The sequence below is a fragment of the Brachyistius frenatus genome, unplaced genomic scaffold (genome assembly GCF_029030835.1).
Source record: "Brachyistius frenatus isolate BFR_SWC_R1_liver_20210118 unplaced genomic scaffold, ASM2903083v1 Contig_6, whole genome shotgun sequence".
NCBI classification, from domain to species: Eukaryota; Metazoa; Chordata; class Actinopteri; family Embiotocidae; genus Brachyistius; species Brachyistius frenatus.
In genome coordinates this window covers 7,274,682-7,298,609 of record NW_027210605.1, presented here as the reverse complement: position 1 = coordinate 7,298,609, position 23,928 = coordinate 7,274,682, and the positions used below count along the sequence as shown (strand labels likewise).

Genomic DNA, 23,928 nt, shown 5'->3' with positions numbered 1-23,928 from the left:
TAGAACACTTCTTTTTTTTACTCCATACCCCCAATTTCAGACATTTTCAGCCATAAAAAAGGTTTGTACAACAATTTGCACATATGCAGTCCAAAATCTGTTAAGGGACTCTAATGTGTGATTTCAGTGTTTCCTTTATGTCATATTTGGAAAATAATACTTTTTCATTAAATAAATTACTCTGAACACAAAGAGTCAGAACACTTTTCCATTAGTGATAATACTCTGTAAATGTTATGTCTGTAACATTTGGGTTCCTTTGAACATATTGTTCACTGAATGATCCACTAGGTGGCAACGTCAGGTTGTCTGTTTTCTGATCACGCTTGAGGCTGAACAGCTACCTGTTGGATCATACTTTTTAGTTTGTAAATAGTGATAATCATCATCATCTTGATAATGACCTGAAGCAGTCCCATGCAGTAGCCATGCAATAAAAGGTACATTTCAGTACACAACAATTCACATATTTCCCTCAGTGCTGTTTGCATTTTTTGCCATTGATTATATTTTTGACCTCCTAAATTTGAAGCTACATAATTACAAATATTGTAAGCCACCATAGTGCAGGTCAGTGTGTCCCCATGACGACTACTCAGGCCTGAATATGTACAATATAGCCTACAAAGAAGTAAACAGGCTTAATTAAGAGCATATGTATCTCTCGCTCTCTCTCTCTCTCTCTCTCTCTCTCTCTTTCACACACACACACACACACACACACACACACACACACACACACACACACACACACACACACACACACACACACACACACACACACACACACAAGATCCTCTCGGTATAATTAGAGGGAGTGGTTCAATAATGCGCCAACCTTCAGCACCCAAAGAGTTAATCTGCCGAGCCTGTTGTTGAACGCACCATCCAACCGGGCTGTGTCGCTAGGGGAAGATAGGCTACTTGTGGAGAAGCAACAGATCCCCAGCTGGAAAACAACCCGACATCTGGCACGTGAGATGAGCATTTTCAACATGAAGAATTTGTGACACCTTTCACTGCCTGATTAAATGCACTGGAACACTGGACCATATAGCAGGTTATGTCGTTATGAGTGGAGAAGAGAAAAGTTGACAAGAATAGTTGTGGATTTTGGCGCTGCAAAATTTGGATACGATTTGGTTAAAGAGTGGTAAGGAGTGTCACATTACTTCTGTTGCTACATATGAGCGTGTATGATAATACGGTTTTTTTAAAGAATTTTTTAATTGGCAGCACCTTTGTCTTTATTTTTTGTATCTATTCGTGGACATGAATTCAGTGCAACATCTGGAAGCATCAAATTAAGTCACCTTGCGCAAACTGCTAGAAGGAAACATTTAAAACCAGCGAGTCTGATTTCTGCGTTTTGCACCGGTCTGAGTTTTGTTACAGGTGGTTTTCACAGAGCGCCTCACTTTGGCGCTGTCTGGAGCTTTTTTTTTCTTAAATGTGCCACACAGGTCATAAAGGGCTGGGATCTGAAATGAGGACGCACTTTGCGTTAATTTTTTGATTTTTTTTTTGATTTTTTTTTTTACGATTGGAAAACAGTTTGAAACAGAGGGGCGAACGGCCAGAAGGTCTGCTTCTAAATGATAAGCTCGGTGTGCGTTTCGTCTTACCGAGGGCGCAAGTCAGGCAACAAACCTGCGTCTAAATCATGTCTGAAGGAGGAGATGGCCAGAGGGGAAGATTCGGACAAAATTATCATCAACGTGGGCGGCACCCGACATGAAACCTACAAGAGCACCCTCAGGACCCTGCCGGGGACGCGCCTGGCATGGCTGGCAGACCCAGAAACGCAGGTCAGCTCCGACTCGGACGCTGCGCCCCCGAGTGCCACCGAGTTCTTCTTCGACAGACACCCCGGCATCTTTGCCTACGTCCTCAATTATTACCGGACCGGCAAGCTGCACTGTCCGGCCGATGTCTGTGGGCCGCTGTTTGAGGAGGAACTGGCGTTTTGGGGGATAGACGAGACCGACGTGGAGCCGTGCTGCTGGATGACCTATCGGCAGCACCGGGATGCGGAGGAGGCCCTGGAGATATTTGAACCGCCTGACCCGGAGGACACGGACGATGACAGAGAGATGCCGAGACGGTTCGGCATCGAAGACTGTCCCGATAGGTCGAGGGGCTGCTGGGAAGTTTGGCAGCCGAAGGGTTGGGCCCTGTTTGATGACCCTTACTCGTCCAGAGCAGCCAGGGTGAGTCCACCAGCTGTTTTCTCCTCTGGGCCCTTTAATGGTCATATGTCAGACTGAGGCCATAAAACGTGTACAAGTGATTTTCCATGCAGAACAAAAGGCACACCTGTTGTCCAATTCAACAGGTGTCCTCACGAGTTTCAGCCAATCAGACTGCAGCAACAGGTTTTAATATATATATGTGTTGTTCTGTGTTTTTTCAGCTTTTAAATCAGTGCTTTCAGAATCCCCCCCTCCACACACACACACACACACACACACACACACACACACACACACACACACACACACACACACACACACACACACACACACACACACACACACACACATACACACACACACAGTTATGCATTCCTCTCTACCACATCTATCTGTTTCTTGGTTAGTCTGGAAGAGTGAGCATCTAATCTTATTTTCATTCACTTTATTTCATCCACTTAGTATCAATACTGAGTGCTCCTGGGTCCATATCCACCAGTACTCAATAAATACCATTAAAACACATTGAAATGTGAGCAACATCCTGTAAAGTCAGCCAGTCAAATGAACTGTTTTTTTTTTTTTTACTCATCAGCCTGTGGTTGTTCTCTTGTTTGTAACCAAGAATATTTCATTCAGTATGATCCACTGAGTGTAGAAAACTTCTAATCGCCTTAAGTTTCTGTCATTGGTGATGTCAATGTGACTGTTAATTTCAAGTGTTACAAAGTAATTGTTGAAGATTGATTAGATTATTTATAAGGAAAGAGTGTTCATATCTTCACATCTGTTTCATCGACTGTTTCCAGGAACATACAGAGTGGGCCATGCAGGCTTTAAACATCAACTTTCTAAATTTTTAAACATCAGGTTTAAAGGAAGATTGCATAAACATGAGTCTGACTGCTTTATGATTAGTATTGAAAATCTGTCTCCGCTGTTTATGATTGTAAAAGCAGACAGGTGGTGGGTTCCTCTTTGTGAATGTAACACAGAGCCGAAAAAAAGTCAAAGGCATGATTAATGTGTTAACCCATGGAACGACAAAATTAACTAAATTCAAAATCACCAAAGCATGCCAAGTCATTCCCCTATAGAAAATAACTGCGCATGCAGTCACATTAATGTTTCTTGTGTTCAAGTACAATTTTGAAGACAGATTAAAACATGTGGCCAAAACTGGGTGAACAGCCCTGTCCCTGTGCTCAAAGCTAGGTCCATACAAAAACAGTTTTCCCATTTTTAGCAGTCCAGAGCTTTAACCTCAACTCCATCCATCCAACTAGTACCCAGGCCTTATCACCCAAGATCAGAGTCAGACCTCTCTGACACTCTGGTGGCTCAGTGGAGGAAAATCTCTGCAGCCATGTTCAATGGTGGAAAGTAACTAAGTACACATACTTAAGCACTGTACTTGAGTACAAGTTTCCTATGTTCTGCTACTTTATACTTCTACTACACCACATGCAGCAAAATATTGTTCTTTTTACTCCTCTAAATGTTTCAACAAGTCTAATACTGCTTAATTTTCAGAAACATTTAGTTTTTTATGTTAATTAAAAATACTTTGCAGTTTTATAGGCTTGTCATCCTTCATAATAACTATCATAACAAAATCAACCAATTTCCTTGTCTTAGAATATATTTTTATGCCACCAAGGCAGCCTCCATCTGTCTCTTGCTCCTGAATGCATAATGTCAAATTTGATTTTTATGTCAAAGGTCACTGTGATCTCATGTTGTCCTGTTCTTTTGAATAGGATATCTCAAGAAAACCTTGAAGGAATTTCTTCAGTTGTGGCACAAACACTGACTTTGACTCAAAGATGAACTGATTCGATTTTGGTGGTCAGACATTAAAGGATAGGGTCCTTCCGGCGCTCTCCATTTCTGTTTTAGAGATTGGAGAAAACAAAGAGTCACAAACATTGTGTTAAACATTTGTTTTTGAGTCTGAAGCTAAAAACAGAATTCAGCCACCAGGAAGAGCCAATTCACTGAATAAACCAGAATGCTCCTCGAAGCAGACGTTTAAGTATAATTTGCTTTGAGAGTGCCTTAGGCTTATCTTAGTGTACATCAAACTGGCAAATTTGTGTATTTACTACCATTAAATGCCAAAAACGAATTCCCAGGCATACACCGACAGTGTTATAAGACATGGTCACCTGCGTTTGGGATCAGTCAGACCCCAGACAGGTTTGACTCTCTTTTTTCGCAGGAGGTCTAACACTTAAAAAAGGATAGGGTTGTGTAATAAGTAAAAAGTCATTACGTATTACGCTAATACACCTTTACTGTGCTTTTTTTGAAGACCTGTTGTCTCAAGGATCCGGCTTCTTACCGGGCACTCAACACATTTGTGTTGTTGTTCCATAAGACATACCAAATTTATTTATTTATCTCCACAGGTAATTCCTTTTTTTTCTTATTTGAAATTTCAAGGCCAGTACTCTGTCCAGGCAACCAAATGTCTTTTTCAATCAATGTGAATATCAGTTTTTCAGCTCTCACTCAGATATAGGTTGTGAAATTGTAGCAAAAATGCTGTAAACAGAGAAAATGCAGTTTCATAACTAATACAGTGCTGCTGAAATGTTCCCACACATATAGGCAAAAGAAAAAAAACTAACCATCCATTTATAACAAAATTAAGAAACATGGTTGTACTTGGCCCACTTCGAAGTGTTTCTTGCAATATCATCTCATGATGTTTGCTACAAAGACATCTACATCATGTCACAGCTTGTGTTTTTAAAATTAGAACATATACTGTAAAATCGCCACACAAAATAATGTGATTCCTCATATTTTATTGAGGAACCAGATACATGCATGCTTTAGAGCTACGATGATGCTCCTGTGTTGTAGATTAAAATTTGATTTGCTCTCATTCCTTTCATGAGGGATATCATCCAGCTGTTAGCATTTGAAAGTATGCTCTGCCTAATGGCTCAGCAACAAAAGCAGAGGAGTGCTTATTGAAGTAAATGTGAAAGCAAGTATTAAGTGTCACTAGGAAGAGTTGTCAGGCAAAGGGCCAGAGGCTTTCATTGGGAAAAAAAAAAAAAAAAAGCATTTGGTTCAGAAAGACCGAGGCTCACGCTCAGCCTAATTTCTGTTTGTCTCTTTGTGGAGTTGAATGGTCTATTCAGACTCCCTCATGTTGTTGCAGAAGTATAATGTTCCTACTGCACACCAGTCACACTACAAATTGTGTTTATTTTAGGTTCTCGTCCAGGTGGCATTTGAAGGCTGTCGCTGTGGAACAGCCGACATCTCTGAGTCACAGCTGCCACTGCGTCAGTGTCGTCTGAAGATGACCTGTGCCGCTCCTGCCACTTAATCACGTCTGTCTCTCACCAATGAATATTTGTAAATGATTTAATTAGGATTTGTGAAGTTCTGTGAAAAACAGCAGTGAAGATGTGAATATTGTAGAGTGAAGGCAGATCCATATTGACCTGGTCCATTTCCTTTACCAGCCAGTTTATGTAAGTATGTTTACTCTATGTGCGTTCTGAGAGCATGCTCTCTGAAAGGATGCAGGAGTGCATTTTCTCATTACATTTATGGCCTTTTAATTTCAGAGAGCTTCTGTGCGCATCTCGGGTAATGTGATTCTTGAAAGCACGGGGGGGAGGGGGGAGATTATTCTGTGCATCATTTAAGCCACATCCTCTCCATCGACCAAGACTGGAGGTGCAGCTCTGTTAAAGTCAGCACGAGACCCCTATAATGATGCTGGCACTGTCTAATCAGTGATATGACAGGATCATATAGAGCTGCCAGCCTTACATTGCAGTCAGAGTAGAACGCTAAGTAGGACATTAAAGGCTCTCTACTCTGGCACATTAGAGTTAAAACAAACATTGACATTTAAGTGCCAACTCTCCATTTTAATCTTAGTGTGTTTACATTCACATCAGATAAACTTTATTTGAAATGTAGAGGGTTTTGGCCACACTAGGTTGCAGGGCTTTAGGAATATCTGTTGATCTGTTTGTTGGTCGATCACTTTGATACAGGCTGGTTGATCACTTTGATACAGGCTGGGTCTATGAACAGTACTTCAGTTTAAGGGGAGGATAAATGAACAAATTAAAATAACATGACATGTATCATAATACAGAGGCTATGATTTAATATATTGGGTTTTAGGAAAATTGTCATAGTATAACCATTAGTGATGCGTCCCTCGCTACTTCCTGTCTCAGTTTCTATTGTTACATTGGAGAGGAAAATTCAGATTGCAACATCGCTATTTAGCAGTTGGGAATTTTAACACAACTCAAAATAAACCATGGTCTTCCACAGGTATCTTTCATGTAAACTATTTAATTAAATTTATTGATTTGAGTATCAATAGAGTATCACAAAACATAATATTGTAATACTCAAGTGTATCAATATTTTCTTACATCTCTAGTCTTAAATCATCCTATTTTGATTCTCTATAGAATCACAGATCTGCTGCATTGTCCTAAATTTGAGAGGCAAGTGTCTCTAATTGGTAACCAAATATGAACATGAACATTCAGACAGTCAGAATACTAAAGGTCGCTGTAAGTGTAAAATCATACTTCCTTTCCTTTTTATTTATTTATAATGCAGGGCTTGGTGCTATACACACTGTAAAAGTGTTAAAACACTCAGTCCACGGAAAAATGCACAGAACCCTGACTTTTTGTAAGTTTATGATGTCACAAACTCATACTGATGTCATGTGTCCGTCCTCAGCATGGCCTACTGTCCAACCTTTTACATGGAAGAAAACAGAGCAGTCTTTCTTTCATGGGGCTATAAACTAAGTGGCAAGCTGATTTGCTTGGATGTGCATCTCTCAGAAAAGCGTCAGCCAACCAGAAGAGAGGGTCCCTGATATGAATGCACCTTAAAGACAAAAACACAAAACTACCGGATCTTGGTGAAGCTCAGGAGAGAAGATTAAGAGAGGAAATGTAACATTATATTGAAATGGTTTTTGGTGCTTAAAGCCATAAAAACATCTTCTGAAATATCAACACTGCAAATAAAACACCACAATTATGGCACCTTTAACATTATAGTGATGGTTTACTTTTTTAATTCAGTTTGCTGGTGTACAGAGCGAAAACAACACATCACTACTCTCATAATAGTAACATGGAAATAAGCAAGATGTATGAAACACATTGGGTTAATTAAAATAAATACCTAGCAATATTCCAGTTTATAAACCTGTAAGGCTTCATGGTACTGATACAGCACTGAGCTTTGTAATGTCACCTGTATTACTTGTGACAATTAGATTTGACATCAACATTAAGCTCAGACCTTTGTGCTTTCTAACCCAGTGCAATATTTCATCAGTTCCTCAGCCCTGCTGCCTGTAATTAATCACTGCTGTGGTAATGGGCTGCATCTTGTGATCAGTGGTGAGCAATTAAAACTGCCTTTCCCACAGAAAAGAGCAGCCTATCTTCTCTCACACAGAAGAAGAAACATATTTATCTTTGTTATGAGACCAAGGCATTGACTGATGTGGAATTCTTGAGGTAGGACGCATATTACATTTCCAAGAACCAGTCTGTTTCACAACATAAAAGTGTCTTTCTTTTAGTTTTCTTCCAGTCTTACATATACTTGTCTACTGACTAACATTCAGGTTATTTCATACAAAATGTATCAACTGGTTTGTATCAATTTTGTTGAATTTTTCACGAATCAGCTTGTTCATTGTTAAGTTAGAAATGTTGACAATAAGAAGTTCTTTATCTTACGAGCCAGGATTTTAGTGATATTGATACTTTTGTTGAATATTAAAATTGGGTGGAAAGCCTACCCCTAATAAGAATTTAAATATTGTATTATAGAATATTTCACATTTGGTCATCAGGTAATTTTGACAATACATCTGGTGTTATTTATAATGTCACCACATCTTTATCAAAACCTAATTTCGGCTTGTACAGCTAAGATTATGTTCAGCAAAACACTGACTTAAAAAGAGAAATATTGGTCAATATTAATAAGTTGCTTTGCTTAGAGACATGGTCTTTATGTGACACCCAGCTGATAAATAATAAAGTTGTCAAACGCCTATGTTTTCACAGGGCTGACACCTCTCTGTGCTGCTGTGTGAATGAAACACAGGATGTAATTTTTTACACTTCATCCAAGCAGCACAGCTTCGTTTAGGAGATTTTTATAACGCTGAAGGCTCAGTGAAGGAGAGGTATAATCCTGCGTGATTCTGTCTGTTGTTTATTCTGCTCGGTTCTCAGCTGTTCGCTGAAAATAGTTCGGCATCATAAAGTCTGCACACAGTACAGACTGTGTTTTGCAGACGCATACAAAAAAATTTATACACATTAGTGACATTTTTATCTATCTTCCACGTTACTCTGAGAAATTACGACGTTGTTTTTTGTTAATGTGATTTTTTCTTTTCTTTTCAAGGCCTTTTTAATAAAAAGAAGTTTAGATGCTTCTCTGATTGAAATAATTGGAAATTAATGCATTCAACTGAAATAACATTTTCATCAGTGTTTAAGTTTGGGCTAGTATCTAAAGGATATCATAGAAAATATACAGAAAATACTCCATCACACATTGTATATATTTTTGTGTATATATATATATATATATATATATATATTTTTTTTTTTTTCCCACTGGTTGCCATATGATGACATTTAAAAGGGTTTTTATTGATGATCAGTAATCTAGCAAATATTCAATGATTGTTTTTCTACATACTCAGATTTCTGGCTTGACTTTCTGGCATGTATTTTGTTTCAAAGCAAAACTGTCCACTTGTAGGAATTTCAAGAAAACATGCACCACCAGACAGAAGTTCAATGCTGTTTTAATTTCAGCTGTTTGGAACCAGCTCAGTAGATGTTTTTGGATTTGGACAAAATAAAGTCTTAGCTAAAGGCTTATTTCCAGAGCTTTCAACCACATCTTACAGTCATTAATCAAGATGGAGATGTTTGGCTCTTTGGTCATGTGATAACAGGTGCATGGGCGTTGGGTGGGTGGTTGTCAACTGGCTCCTGATTGATTAACTTCTACCTCTTTGCAGTCGATGCAGTGATTGGTTTTGGTCTGGTTTTTGGTCTGGTTTTCACAGACAGCTGGTACCGTCTGAGTGTTTCAGGTGTTCATTGAGTCTCTCATCCAGTTTTCCCCGCAGGACATTCTGTCCTCCTGAATAGTATGTGGTCGGTGCTGACTCCTTGGAACTTAAAAACTCTTCTCTGTAGCGAGATGTTACAACAGTCGAGCTGTATGAGTGAGTCCATCTGGGAGGTTTCTGGTGGTCCCAGACGATGTAGCATCGTCTGTGCTGGTCTCAAGGACTCTTATCATCCACTTGTTCTCCTGTTCTTCCCACCTCCTCAGGAATAATACATTCTGCTCTGTGTGGGATGCTCCTCACTGAACTTTTGTTAAGTCCTGACACACTTCTCTGATACCCAGGAGAAAGATGTCTGACAGTCTGAGTAGTGGAGATTAACTCATTGTCCTCAGATGTGGCGACTCAGCCATGAATCGGTGTGACATGATTTCTAAAAGAAATCATCACTGGCTACTCTTATTGGCTTTGCAGATGCTGACTGTTTATTGTTGTGGTTCTTGCGTATAGCCTGTCTGTGTTAGTAACAGAGCATGATGCTCAACAGCTGGAGGTGATGACTGTGATGGGACTCCTCAGCTGCTGCACACTGATGCACAGCCTGCTGCCTGTTGTGACTCTCGCTTCGCTCCTCCCTGCTCTGATTTTCCCAGCTGGGGTCGGGCTGCTGTCCCCCCGGGGACATATGCTCTGTCTGAACACTGACACCTGCTGACCTTGGATTGATGTCTTTTTGGCACTAGTCGTGTCACATATCATTGAATACATCACTATACAGCACTACTGTAGGCAAAGTACACATGTAGATCATTAACTTCGAGCAACTAAAATCAATATTTTTTTAATTGAAAATGGATCAAATGACATAAATATGAAGCAAATCACTTGCAGTGACAAACCCACAAATTATTATTACCATCTCTCCAGTTCCCTTAGGTTTTTACAAAGCTCTGCTGTGTCTTTCATTGTTTAGCTGTCCAGCTTGCAGAGCTTTACAGTTCTGGCTCACTGTCACCATAGTGTAGTCCTCGTACGCAGCAGGCAGCTGTTTTTAGCCAAAAAACTCTGGAATCGACCAGACAATCTGACAAAATTAGCAACAGGCTGGTAAATATAAAGGAGTGTTTATAGTGTTCCTCTGTGTTTGTTCACCAACAAGTTCTCCATATAAACTTTTTAAGAAAATTCTATATCAGCATTGTGTTTACAGCCAAAAGTAGTTTTTGGCGGCTTTCACGGACACTGTAGATACTCTTACACGTTGGGAGGGTCAGGGCCAGGCGAGGGGTGTTCAGTTGGTTGCAATGTTCAACCTATATACTACATACCACTAAATCCTCCACACTGCTCCTTAAAATGAAATTATTATCATTAAGATGTCATTATTTTTGTTTCTTTGTGCGATGTATCGGCAGCTCTGTCAGATCATCAGGCAGACAACTAGCATTAAGAATCAGCACAAACTAAAAACACAGAAAAGTACAAGTACCTCAACACTGCACAAAAAACATGCAAATATACTGTAATAAAATCTAAGATACTTTATCCTTATTATAGCCACACAACAGACTGTAGTGTTGGCATCGGCTTTAAACCTTAAAAAGATTGTAGAAGCAGCATTTACATTCCCAGGAAATATAAAATATAAAACTCTGTGTTATCATTGACTTGGCCACACAGTCATTTCTGCTTGTATAACATCAGAAGGCTCAGCTGACCAACATGGAAATTCTCTTCAGTGGCAAAGAGACATTATGGCAATCACTCCAACACTGTGACTGTGTTTAGAGTTTCCACTCCTGAGCTGTAAACACAATGTTGTGGTCCCCCTTGTGTTAGGCCTTAAATAAGCTCTACGGAAACATTTAAATGCTGCAAGATTTATTGAGCAAGACAAAGACTCAGACATGGACACGCATAAACAATGAAAATACAACCAGCTGCAGAGACAAACACTTCAGCACACAGGAGAAGTGTCAGTCAAGCAGCTACCGTCAGACATGTTCACACAGGTGTGATGTCAGGCTGTGTCCTGTTATTGTTAGACATTTGGGTTCAGTCTTTTTATGAGTGGAGCAAATTGTCCCTGTGTGTGCCAGGACCTCCAGCACCTGCACAGTGGAGATGCCCCCAGCTGCAGATATCCAGCTCTGTTTAGTTCTGGGATAAACCGTTTGGCATTTCAGTAAACTGAATGCTGTCAGGATCTGTTAGGCCCATCCCAGCCTTCTGAACAGCAACACTGTTTTTATTTTGTGGCTGCTGGTCTGTTGTTGGACCAGAACTCAGTCCCCCCCTTTCTGTGTGACATGTTTTTGCCAAAACCAAGAGTGAGATCATTTGTTCAGCTGCAATAACATGTTTATTTATTCTCATTCAAAAGGATTTGGTCATTGTAAATGGGTGCTTCAGGTCAATAGGGATCTGACTGATGATGAAACATGATGTTATTCATTTAAAACCCCTTTAAGTGGTAAGGATTTGTTTAAAGAAAGTAGGAAAGAAGTTTTGTCATCTCTCTTTTTTCAAGATAATCTAAACTTTCTTTTGTTTTATTATCAAAGTAATTTTCCTATTCAAGTATACATTCATACATAGATTACTGACCAGTAATCATTTCCTGCAGGGTCGTTCTGTAATGTTTTTCCTCTGATGTTTATACCGAGCTCCACCATTTAGTTTATTATTCAAGCTGTCGTGCAACAAGTGCAGAGCCCACAGTGGGACTTTGAAGTGTAGAGGGGCTTGATAAAATGTGGCGGCTATTTTTTATTAATTGACTTTGGAAATTGAGGTGCTGCAGGAGAGGCCGGACTGTTTGGTGGAGAACAACTTAATTATCTGGTGCTGACAATATATCTGGCCCTTTGTTAGCATAGCTTTCCAATACCCAAAAAACATGCACCTTAGGTTAGATGGCGCCGCGCCAGTGGCAGCCTGTTGCAGCAGCTCCCCCCCGAGATGCTGCGGTCGCGAAAACATTTCCCCTCGGTGATTAATACAGTAAAAATAAAATAAAATAAAATAAAATAAAATAAATAAATAGGAAACCATGGAGGAGAGGACACAATGAAAACAATATTTAATATCTGTGTGTATGTGTGTGTGCTGGATGCATGAATGCATTTAAATTAGTACTGAATTTTCTTTAAATAAAGGCTATTCAAAATGCATTTTCAAATACACACATATGAAAGTAAGAAATGATACCAGCAGATGCCGTTTCTGTCTTGAGCTCAGTGTAGTCAAAAAAAGCACAAAAAAAAAAAAAAAAAAAAATGGTTAGGGGCCTCAGCTTTAGCCTTTATATGAGCTAAATTAATTGTTAATAAACCCATGTGCTTTAGTTGTTGCATCTAGTTAGTTTCCCTATGACTCCTGACACACTCACACTGTGTGCACAGTGAGCCCTGATGTCCATGCAACAGGGGGAACTCTGAGCTCCTCTTGGGGCAGAGTTGAGGCTTCACTGGCTTCCCTCTGAGCACCACAAAGCTCTGCAGGGACAAAGTTGAGGGAGGTTGTCATGGCTGACAGATGCATGTTACCTGGTGCACTACAGCGATATGAACAGTAGAACATATTCACAAGTAGCTCTGTTATTGCAGTTTTGAACATTGAATGCAAACTGTCAGTTCCTTTTATTCCAACTCAGTAAACTTCATTAACTTTCTTATTTATTTTGTTTGTTCCACTGTGAATTAGTGTCCCCATTGAGCATTACATGCTTTATTTGTTTTTTCTAATCATAGGTCCAAACACTATAAAGCTGAATGATATGTGAAAATCCCCGAGGGGGTAAAATGACTAAGTGCATGCAAGTTAAAGGTACATGTTTATCCAGCTGGAAGATTAGAAAGGTTGGAGGGACATTACAATTAGTCCAGGCTTCAGTAAACTACAAAGACAGATCGGGTACAAGTAAGCACACAGTGTTAACAAAAACACACAGGCACAGCCATTGTGTTGGATCAGGTGAATTCCACGCAGCCATATCGTTCAGTTTATCTCTCAGGAGTTTAGAGCTAGTTTTTCTGTCTGCTCATCGTATGGGTTTCTATTTTCAACACAAATCTTTTGTTTTATATTGTATTACAGGGAACACTGACAGCAGAGATGTTCCACTCCCTCAAACAAGACTGATAAACCGATCTGTATGTGTTTCATTGACTGGAGCCTGTCCTCCTTTTTTCCACATATTTTTGTTGTCAAGAGGCTGTTTTTTTTTTTTTTTTTACAGAAAACAATAACGTGTTGATACCAAATTAACCAAAAACAAGTTTTTCAAAACAAGTTTTTTTACCTCAGATATTTGAAAGACAGTTCACCCAGTGGTCCCATGCTGGTTTAGTAAATCAGTGTTGGTACCATGTGAGCGCCCCCTGCTGTCTGTGACTGACAGATCCCGTGTTAATGGAATCAAGTTTTCTCTCAGCAAGATTCAGTCTCTTTGGTCATGGGAGTAATTGGTTTGAGATTGGTCTGTTTTCTCTGAGAACATTTTCCTTGCTCTCCCGTGGAAAAGAAATTCCAAAGAAAAAAATATCTTTACTCTAATCTTCAAACTAGAGTGGTAATGGACAATCACAACGATGACTTATTTTCTGGCAGGTATGTCGTGAGGAGGCTCAGTGGTAGCAGAATGAATTTGATGGTTTGGGATCCCATTATCAAAGCACATAAAGAAACAGCAGTACGTACTAGGTCTCTTACTGTCTTGTTATGAGCTTCCAATGAAAAATTTGCTGATTATTTGATTTAATCAACTGTCACTGTCATTGTTGTCATATGATGGTAAATCTATTTAATTTCGGTTTTTGACTGTGTGACAAAGATGTTACCTTGGGCTGAGGGAAAATTTATGTAATTTTTTTCTTACATTTTACTAATAGTTTTAAGATTAATTGAAGAAAAAAATTATCCTCTTAATCAATAATGAAAAAAACTTGTTGAGTCTCCAGCTGGCTAAAGAACAATTTTAGGAGCTACTGTATGGCTCCATTTTACATTTCAGACTAAGAAATCTTTTAAGCAGTGACTCATTCTTTCCCACTTTACTTGCTGCTACTTTTATCTAATTTTGGTCAAGTAATTGTGTAAATCTTTCTTTCCCCGTGCTCCTCTTTTTAAAAGAAAATGTTATTTTCTAGATTTGTCACAGGGGTCAGTTTCTCCACCCCTTTCTAGTTTCTGCACACAGTCAGAGACACCCAGGCTCATTTTCTTTCCTTGGCTACATTTTATATTTCTACATGCAGACAAATTCCACAGCCAACGATCATTAACAATAAATCCTCTCCTTGATGTTTTTGTCATATTTCTTTGTGCCCGAGTTTCCCAATATCAGTCTGTTCATTACCTTAGTCTTTGCTTATTGTCAGTCACCTGACACTCACTGCCTCCACCACAAAATAATCCCTCAAAACATGACACTTTAAAGAGTTGATTGGCATATTCATGTCTTTCTATTGATGGCACTGGGAAGTTTTAACATCAGACAATGTAATTCTATACAATGTGGGTTGAATACTGGTTTGCAGAATCAACATAACATGGAGACAAAAGTTTTATTGAGTGCCTTTTAATTGTGGCAGGACGTAACATTGTACTGGTCTAACAATGATTATCTGTCTCGTCTAGGGAGTTGCGTTTACCTCTCTCTTCTTCATCTTGGTGTCCATCACCACCTTCTGCCTGGAGACCCATGAAGCCTTCAATGAACTGCGGAACTGCACGGACCTGGTTGTCACAGGCAACATCACACATGAAGTGGAGAGGAAGGAGATGGTTACCAAGCCAATCCTGATCTTGGTGGAGGGCATCTGTGTAGTCTGGTTCACGTTTGAGTTCCTGGTGCGTATCATCTGCAGCCCAAACAAAGTACTCTTTATCAAGAACACACTCAACATCATTGACTTTGTGGCCATTCTGCCTTTCTACCTGGAGATGGGTCTGAGTAGTCTGTCATCCAAAGCTGCCAGCGATGTGCTGGGCTTCCTCCGTGTGGTGCGATTTGTTCGGATCCTCCGAATCTTCAAGCTGACGCGGCACTTCGTGGGGCTGCGTGTCCTGGGTCACACGCTGAGGGCCAGTGTCAATGAATTCCTCCTGCTCATTATCTTCTTGGCACTGGGTGTACTCATCTTCGCAACCATGATTTACTACGCTGAGCGCATCGGAGCCAGGCCCGACGACCCCACTGGCTCCAACCACACTCACTTCAAGAACATCCCCATCAGCTTCTGGTGGGCAGTGGTCACCATGACGACGCTGGGCTATGGAGACATGTATCCACAGACGTGGCTGGGCATGATGGTCGGGGCGCTGTGTGCGCTGGCTGGTGTGCTGACCATCGCCATGCCAGTTCCCGTCATTGTCAATAACTTTGGGATGTACTACTCGCTGGCTATGGCAAAACAGAAGCTGCCAAAAAAGAAGAAGAAGCACAACCCGAACCCAGATGCCACGACTGACTCGGCCTCATTCGGGAAGTCAGAAACAAACTCACACAGAGACAGCACTCAGAGTGACACGTGTCCGCTGGCTGCCGAGGAGAGTGTCAGCAGGAACCGCTCAGGTCAGGCTGCAATGCAATGTTAAAGGGTCAGTTCACCCAAATTACCAAAGCATTATTTCTCACTTACTTTTTGTAGTGTTCAGCCGTGCAGGTAGTTGTGTTTTGTTTGCTCAGGTTTTCAAAACAGTGGCGGTGAGTGGAGTTTTATTTGCGAGGCTTGCTGCTTTGAAAAGTTACCATTAAATGTCCATCAGTAACATGTGTCCTACTTGCCTAAAATAGGCCACAGAACTAATTATGAACAGTTTTCTTTGGATATATTTTCTCTAAATATTTTCTTTGAAAATTAAGCTGTAACTGTTTTATGTAAATTATTGTTCTCTGTGGATTATTTATAGAGTAATGGGGAGAATTTTTATTCTGAAATTTTTTTAACCCTCACTAACAAAATATTGATTTACTTCTATTGTGTTAGAGGAAATCTCAGACAAGAAACCAAAACTGTATCTGCAGCTGCAGTTGGATAAATACTTCTATTTGGAGAACTGACCCTTTATGCTAATGTCACTGACAATTGTAATATCCATTAAAGTTTTTGATTTACAGCATTACGCAGTTTATCATTTCATAATGGGATCATTCATCCTTTAAAGCCCACATGATACATATTTGAATGGTCTGGAGCCTACTGTAACACAAAGAGACAATATGTTTCTCGTGTTATATTTTCTGTGGCTATTCAGTTTGCCTGACAGACGAATGATGCACTTAGTCATAAAGACGGGAACACACCAAGATCAAATTACTAGTCATAACATCTCAGTCAAATTGGATTTCATCACAGAAAAATACAGATTTTATACAATATACCTGTGCCTTTGTCTGGGCCCTCGGGGGAGTCTCAGTAAAAGCTTTGGCATTTACGTTGCCGTGTGGTTTTGTCTTCCTGTCAGACTCCAAACAGAACGGGGATGCAAATGTGGCCCTTTCAGAGGAGGAAGGCTGCAGTTTGACCCAGCCGCTGTCCCCCAGTGAAAAGTGGTCTCTGAGATGCTCACGAGGGCGAGACAAGAATAAGAAAGAGGGCACATGCTTCCTCCTAATCTCTGGAGACTCCAACATCCATACTGGTAAGATACATAAATATTTACATAATGTACATGCATACTTGCTGCATTTTAACCAGTATGCGAAATATGGGGGATCTCAAACCACCAGGGGTTGACCTGGAAAATATTCCATAACTAAACAAACAAGATATGACATGTTTCTATAGTGAGCTTTATAGGTGATTCGGTGGAGGTTTTTTTTGGTGTGTTTTTTTTGCTACCTCTACACCAAGCAAGGTTTGCTGTTTCACCCTGTTTCCAGTTTCTGTGCTGAGCTAGCATAAGATTTAGTTTGTGCCTGTGTTTGGCATAAATATAAGCTCAAATACAAATACAGGCCTGCTCACATAAGTGCTACAGCCATGCCCTGCTGTCCACTAGCGTACCTTGAGCTAAATGCTAACATCAGCATGTTAACGTGTTCACAGGGACGACATGCAAATGTTTTGCAGCCATAATGCCACATTCTGCAGTATCTGCTAATTAGCTCCAAACACCAAAAACAGTTAAAGCTAAAGGGAATATCATTTGTTTTGCAGCTATTTTGTAAAAAAAAAAGACTTTTTTTGGGGACAAATTAAAAGTTGAACCTGATGATGGCGCTAGTGAGAATCACAGGACCACCAAAATTGTAATCATCTAACCTGAAGGGAACATAATTATGTCCTCTCATCCCCTCTTAATCCAGAAAATGTTGAGATGTCTGAAAGGCCCAAAAAAAAGTCCCTAAATGATTCAAAAGTGAAATTTGACCACCGTCCAGGATGTTGTTGGATGTCACCTGAACATGAAATATACCCATATACACAAAAAAAAACTGCAAGTCTCTCAGCTGATAAAATAAATATGCAGTTATTATTATAGAAACACAATCAATACTGACATGCAACCAAATTTAAAAAGGATAACCAAAACAAAAAAAGGTGATCATCACAACAGCTGCTTATGGATTATCTAACATTTAATCAAAACATGAACCATTTTCAGCACATCCAATGCACTTTGCTCCAGTTTCCATTGAGGAGCTGCAATTGGCTAACTCCAGAGCAGTCGCTTACAATCTTCATGGAACTGCAGTTTTGGCTCTAAATCGCTAAAGGTTAAAAACAAGGCTAAAAATTGGCCCAATCTCTGCTCCACACACATGGCTCTCTCCTCTTATTGAAACCAAGGTGTATTCTTTCGGGAGTGTTTTAAGGGACCAATGGATGTGGAAAGGACAAATCAATGTCACTGTATGATCACAAAGGTTCATAATAACATAATAGCCATTCAAATAAGAACCAAACATGTTTACATTTGTAATACATGTATGTGCAGTTTTGTTACATAAATAGGTTTTTTCCTTGATTTTCATAATTTCGGTTTTCTGTCTATGTCGCAATCATTGCAGTTTGACCAGGCACCTCCAATTGACCAGAGGCAGTTTTTAGTAATTTTGTACCCTTTAGATCAATAGAAAATCAATAAAAGAGCTTTGTAGCACTAATTGCATCATCTATCTGTCTGTCTGCACTCACTGCTTTCTTTGCAAAGTGATGCCAACCTCTTGTGTCTAAATATGTAAGAAAAAGCCCCACACAACAAGGTATTTAAGTCCAGGTTCAAGGTGTCAGTTTGATGAACTCCAGACTGCCTCAATATACAGACAGGATTGGTAATATATACTATTTTTAACATACAACACCAATATTCTGTAATTATGACTATATTAAACAGCTGACGTGGACACAAACAAGAAGTCAATGTTCTCTCAGTTAGCATCCACTGTCCGCCTGCCATCTCTCCCTCTCTCTGCTCGAACAGCCGCTGGATCTCACATCTGAGCTTCCCAAAGTACCCAAAAGCCCTTTGTGAGAAGAGGCTCTATATTTGGCAGCTCTGGATTCATTCCTGACATCCTGAGCACAAATCCCACCCAGTCAACATCCTGGCTCTCATCTACAAACAGCCCAACGACACTGAAGGTGTTTTCCTGCAAAAACTGCACTTGGCCGAGATTCATTTCACCACCAGAGCTCATTAGCACATCACTGTCGAGCAAAAAAACAACAACACATAAGTGGGGCACTGTACCTCTGTACCTTGTCTCCTGTGAGAGTAAATATATCCCCATGTTTTTTTCAAATTGTATTTGAACATATTTCCTGAAAGCCTCGTCAGTTCCTGAATGTGTTGGATGATGTAGATTGGTGCAGGATAATGGCATGTTGTCACACGCAGATGAAAAAAACAAAAACACTCTTTGTTAGATCTCTTCAGATAAATGAGAAGAGGGGAGGTTTGTGGATGTGTATTTGTACTCAAGGGAGGAAATAATCTGTCAGTATAATATTGACAGCCTCACAGTCACAATGACAGAGACACCAACCGTCCACAGCCTGCTCTCACGCATTCTAATTCTAATAATATGCTTAATGATCTGGTCCGCTTATTATATCGCCATTTGAGCTATATTCAGATCGCAGAGACAAAAGCAATGGAGAGCTGAGCAAAGCCAGAACACCTTAAAACTAATCTCTGAGGGAGAGGGGAGGGAGTAATTCAATCCTGAGCCCTATATTTGGTGCATGTGTGCATAATGACACAGGAGAATATCACGCATACACATTATCTGCAATAAGGGTTCAGTGGACTTTCAGTGTTTCTGAACAATGTTAAAAACGTCACGTCAAAATTCAAAATTGAAAATACTTAATGTTTTGGCCCCGCATGCAAAAGGATGCCTCTGTGATTTGAACTGCTTAGATAGAAATAGATTGTGACTTAGTGGCTCTGCTCTTTAGAGCTATGCCTAAAGGGGATGGTGTTGGTTGATTCCAAGGTTACAGGGTAAAAGGTATGGTGATATTATAGCGGGGCAGTATGGCAGGAAACGGAGAAAAGGACAAATGGATGCAGGTCCAAAGATGCTCAGATGGTTATCAGCGACAGGAAGCGGTCGCCCACTCTGCAGCCGGAAGAAAACGCTGAAGTGATTAAGGTCGTCGCAGGGAGCCTGCGGTAGTATTACCACTTGCTGTCACAATTCATACGTACAAAACACTGTCCAAGTCAAAAGCGCATTGTGTCTGAATGTGATAACCAGCAGCTCGTTTCATTGTGCATAATGTGCATAATGGTGTGGCAAACTGTTCAAGTGCTGTGAGAAGAGGCAGCAGGCGGATATGCAGACGAGTAGAGGAAAGGTTTCCGAGCTTCAATGAGCCTTCAGATTCCCAAGTGACTCCCCTGGATGATTGCTACTAATAGGTTTCTGTTATCGACATGGATGGGCACAGCAAAGCAGCTGGACTCTGAAGTTTAAATCTACAGGATTTCTCTGTCTGTGAAAGAGACTTAAAATATGAGTTAATTAATCAATTCGTCTTTTAAAACAGCAACTTTTATAATCACGGAATTTAATGTTAGTCATTTATTAAAACATTCAGTGCTTCTGCTTCTCGATTATTAATGAATAATGAAAAATAATCATGAGTTGCAGGCCTTCTGTTTTTAGTTTAGTACAGTTACAGTACAGTTTACGAGCTCCACAGGAAGTTATCATAAAGTATTTTACTCCAGGTCGTTTCTCACGCTCTCATCATAATTCACTGTGTTTCGTTGTATTTCTGTCCTTTGTGTTTCCTAACAGAGAGCTGTAAAGACATCCTCGCTGCCACTGGAAACTACGCTCAGCCGGAGGTCACTACTCTAACCTGATGCTGATTGGCTATGAAAAGGATAAAGAACATGAATTTCCCGGTGGTCTCTGCTTTGGCCTCTGCTTTTTTTTTCCTTCCTGAATGAACTGCTAAACAGATTCATGTAATTCAGGATGACATCTTTTTTGTGTGTGTGTCTTCGTACATCTAAAACTCTGTGGTAGAACATCAGTTTCATAGCAATATTACCATTATTTATACTCATGTACATGTTACAAAGCATTTTGCATGTATTGCATGATCGAGCATTGTATGATGAACTACGGAAAAACATAGCTGCCATTCATATCATATTACTGAACATGTTTCAAAGACCCTGAATGTATTTATTTCTCAGTTAGCATCCTGTTATGTTCATCAATACACAATTTTCCTCCAAAGTCTGAAGTTTTGGTTAATTCCCATTTTCCCCCTCTTCATACTGGTTTGAAGTGGGTGTGGCTTACTTAAAAAAAAAAAAAAACATGATGTCACTACTTCCCACCAATCAGGATTTAGCAACCTGTCAATTGGAGTCTCATGACAGCTGGTGGATTGTTTGGTCACTATCAATTAAATTTAATAAAACCGCATCCATACAGCCCTGATGACACACAAAAACTGAGTTTTAAACTCTCACCGAAGAAGTTTTTAGTTGACTTTGACTGTAAACTTATTTAGTTTTGAATATTTATTGTCATAGAGGGAGATTTAATATTTAAATTAAACTTTTCAGAGGCTCTGTTCTGAATTAAGTCTGTTCTTAAATGTTATTTTTGTTCATGAGGTATTGTATTTCTTGGTTTGTTTCCTATTTTCTTTTTTCATATTTCAGTCATATGTACTGAAACAGATTTTGGAAGTCAAACACGTCGCTGTCATTTGCGTTCAGGTCTATAAATATCAGAGTAAGGACCCCAAACACTTGTAAATATGGGATTGTACAGCAAAACGTTACTGTGAAATAGGACTAGATGAAAACTTGAAATCATTGTTTGATCCTCAACAAAAGAGAAACCTTTGTTGATATTCCAGTCTCTGCCTTCTATCGTGCCGCTGCTTTTTAACACTGACCACAGGGAACATGAAGATATTTTGTCAAGAAGACCCAGCGTGGTATGAATACTGCTCAGGCAACACATTGTTTGTAAATCCTTGTGCAATAAGAGATTTCAACAAAAGACAAAAATAAAATCAATGGAGCAGTATTGTCTGTCTATTACATTAGCTGTATACAACTGATGCATCATTACTGGTTGAGTCAGGACCAAATGTAGACTCTATTAGATTACATGGTAGCTGGTAGGTTTTCAGTACATGCTAGTAAAAACACATACAGTACAACGCCATCAGTTCCACTTGTGCCTCATGTTGAGCAATGGAGTTTAAATGTGTGCAGTAATGTAATTGGATTTGTTCGGTAACAGTTCTGCTTGTGTTGGATCTGTAGAAACCCTGTTACATGTTTCCACGGAGAGAGAAGCAGGAGGAGTGTGGTTTCTTTCGCTCATGACTTGTAATATTATCCTCATGGTCTACCATAGTGGCCTTATGTTTAATAAACAAAGGGGAATTTCAGTTTATTGTCATTAAACTATTTCTATTCTGACCCAGAGGTCTGTAATTATGTACAAGCACAGCTGTATGTATGTAGCACAGTACAATATTCAAGATCATTAACCTCTTTTCTTCTCTGTGTATGACATGTATGCACCATGAAATATCTGTTAACCAACTATGAAAGATTAGTATTTTGATAATTCACCTTTTTAGCCTCATTTCCTGTTTCCCTGTTGTATATACTCAAATGTGATGGACAAGCACATCGTACATCCGTGTAATAGTTCCCCTTAGACTGTGTATGTGACTGTGATGGATTTCAACTCAGTCAAACTGTCAGATGTTGTGCGTGTATGTGTGAGGGTGTGTGTGCGTGTGGTGTTATATCATGTAGGCATGTGTTTCTATGCAGAAGTAAAAAATAAAATCCATTTCTTCCCTGTGTTGAAGATAAATGGACTCCTTAATGTTATGTATATTCTCTTTTTTAATCTCATTCACAGCTTTCATTATGGAATCAATATTTTGTCCATTAACTGCACAGTTTGCAGCCTATACAGTGCTGCTGCTGTGTTATCTACTGTATGGCTATTTATAGATCAACCACCAGACTACACAAGTGTCTGGTTCGCATTGTGCTTGCTCAAAGTGGTGTAACGGCAGTCACAGTTGTGCCTCCTGCTCTCCTGTGCCTCCATGATTATGTATCGAAGGTGTAGATGACATGCAGAACACATCTCCATGGAGATTTGGGCTGACAGGCAACACTAATTACTCCTCAGCTGCCTCCATCCCCCACTCCCTCTGTTTGTCACATGCAAAGAAACGCCGCTCTGACTCACGCATACATCCTCACAGACACACACATGTTCACCTCAGCATGCATGCTCAGCATGATCATCATGACTGTCGTTGCCCATGAGAAATGTTTTGATGTTCAGGGATGTATTGTGCACTGTGGCGATGAAAGTTGTGGAAGATGTCAGAGGTGAGTCTAAAACATCAATACCACATGTTTGGGAAAGACACCATGTGCTCACACAAAAGCATACTGAGTTTAACGTGGACTGATAGACTGTTTGGTCAGAAAGAAGCAAGATGAGGAAGATGCTCTTATAATGAGTCAAAAGAAGTATTTAGCTGCATGAAATTAAGTGTTAATTTAGGGAAGGGTGTAAACCTGTCTAGAGAACTATTCAGCTCATCTCCACAAATTGGTAGCTTACAGGAGTTATGTATATGTATATAACTTGAAGCAATGACACATTTGTTTGTTTGAATATCTCTGGATATGGTTGAAATGTATTTTAAGACACTGAACATCTGTTTGACAGGTGAATCCTGCTTAAGGGCTTTTTCAGAAATGAGATGCATTAAACCTTTAAGGATGATTGGGTAATTATTCCACTCACCAGAGATATCTAATCATACAGACAGTTTTGAATTTGTTTCTTAAGGTTTTGAAATATTTCCCTCAAAGCTTTGTTATTATATGTTTATTATTATACTCACTATTGATTTTTGTTTAATACCCTCATACAAATAAGTTTAAATGAGTGTTGATATTGCTTTTTTTTCCCCCTTTGGCTCTTTGTGCATCATGAATGATTGTTGTGTCCTATTCAAGTTGTGCTAAATATAAAAAGCACAAATAGTTCTATAAGACAATTAATACAAAAAAACAAAACATCTCTCTCCGGACTCACTATTATACAGTGTGCTTTTTAACACGATTTTATAGGAG

General features: G+C 39.6%; 1 protein-coding gene across 2 annotated transcripts; it reads left to right on the top strand.

The window, feature by feature from the left end:
• The first annotated feature begins 1,559 nt into the window (after positions 1-1,559).
• On the top strand, positions 1,560-22,633 carry kcnc4 (potassium voltage-gated channel, Shaw-related subfamily, member 4). Of its 2 annotated transcripts, XM_069688925.1 has the most exons (4): positions 1,560-2,210; positions 14,956-15,892; positions 16,786-16,962; positions 20,576-22,633. In XM_069688925.1, exons 1-4 carry the CDS (start codon positions 1,596-1,598, stop codon positions 20,641-20,643), a joined length of 1,797 nt encoding a protein of 598 aa, XP_069545026.1. In that variant the 5' UTR covers positions 1,560-1,595; the 3' UTR covers positions 20,644-22,633. The 2 variants fall into 2 exon arrangements, with proteins under 2 accessions (XP_069545026.1, XP_069545027.1); XM_069688926.1 differs by lacking the exon at positions 20,576-22,633 and having other exon boundaries at positions 14,956-15,918; positions 16,786-16,864.
• Positions 22,634-23,928: the final 1,295 nt, after the last annotated feature.

Excerpts from the sequence above, each read along its gene's own strand:
- kcnc4 (XM_069688925.1), top strand. The coding sequence starts at position 1,596 with ATGATAAGCTCGGTGTGCGTTTCGTCTTACCGAGGGCGCAAGTCAGGC. Across the intron at positions 15,893-16,785 it reads TGTCAGCAGGAACCGCTCAG|ACTCCAAACAGAACGGGGAT; the intron begins GTCAGGCTGCAA and ends TCTTCCTGTCAG. Across the intron at positions 16,963-20,575 it reads AGACTCCAACATCCATACTG|AGAGCTGTAAAGACATCCTC; the intron begins GTAAGATACATA and ends GTTTCCTAACAG.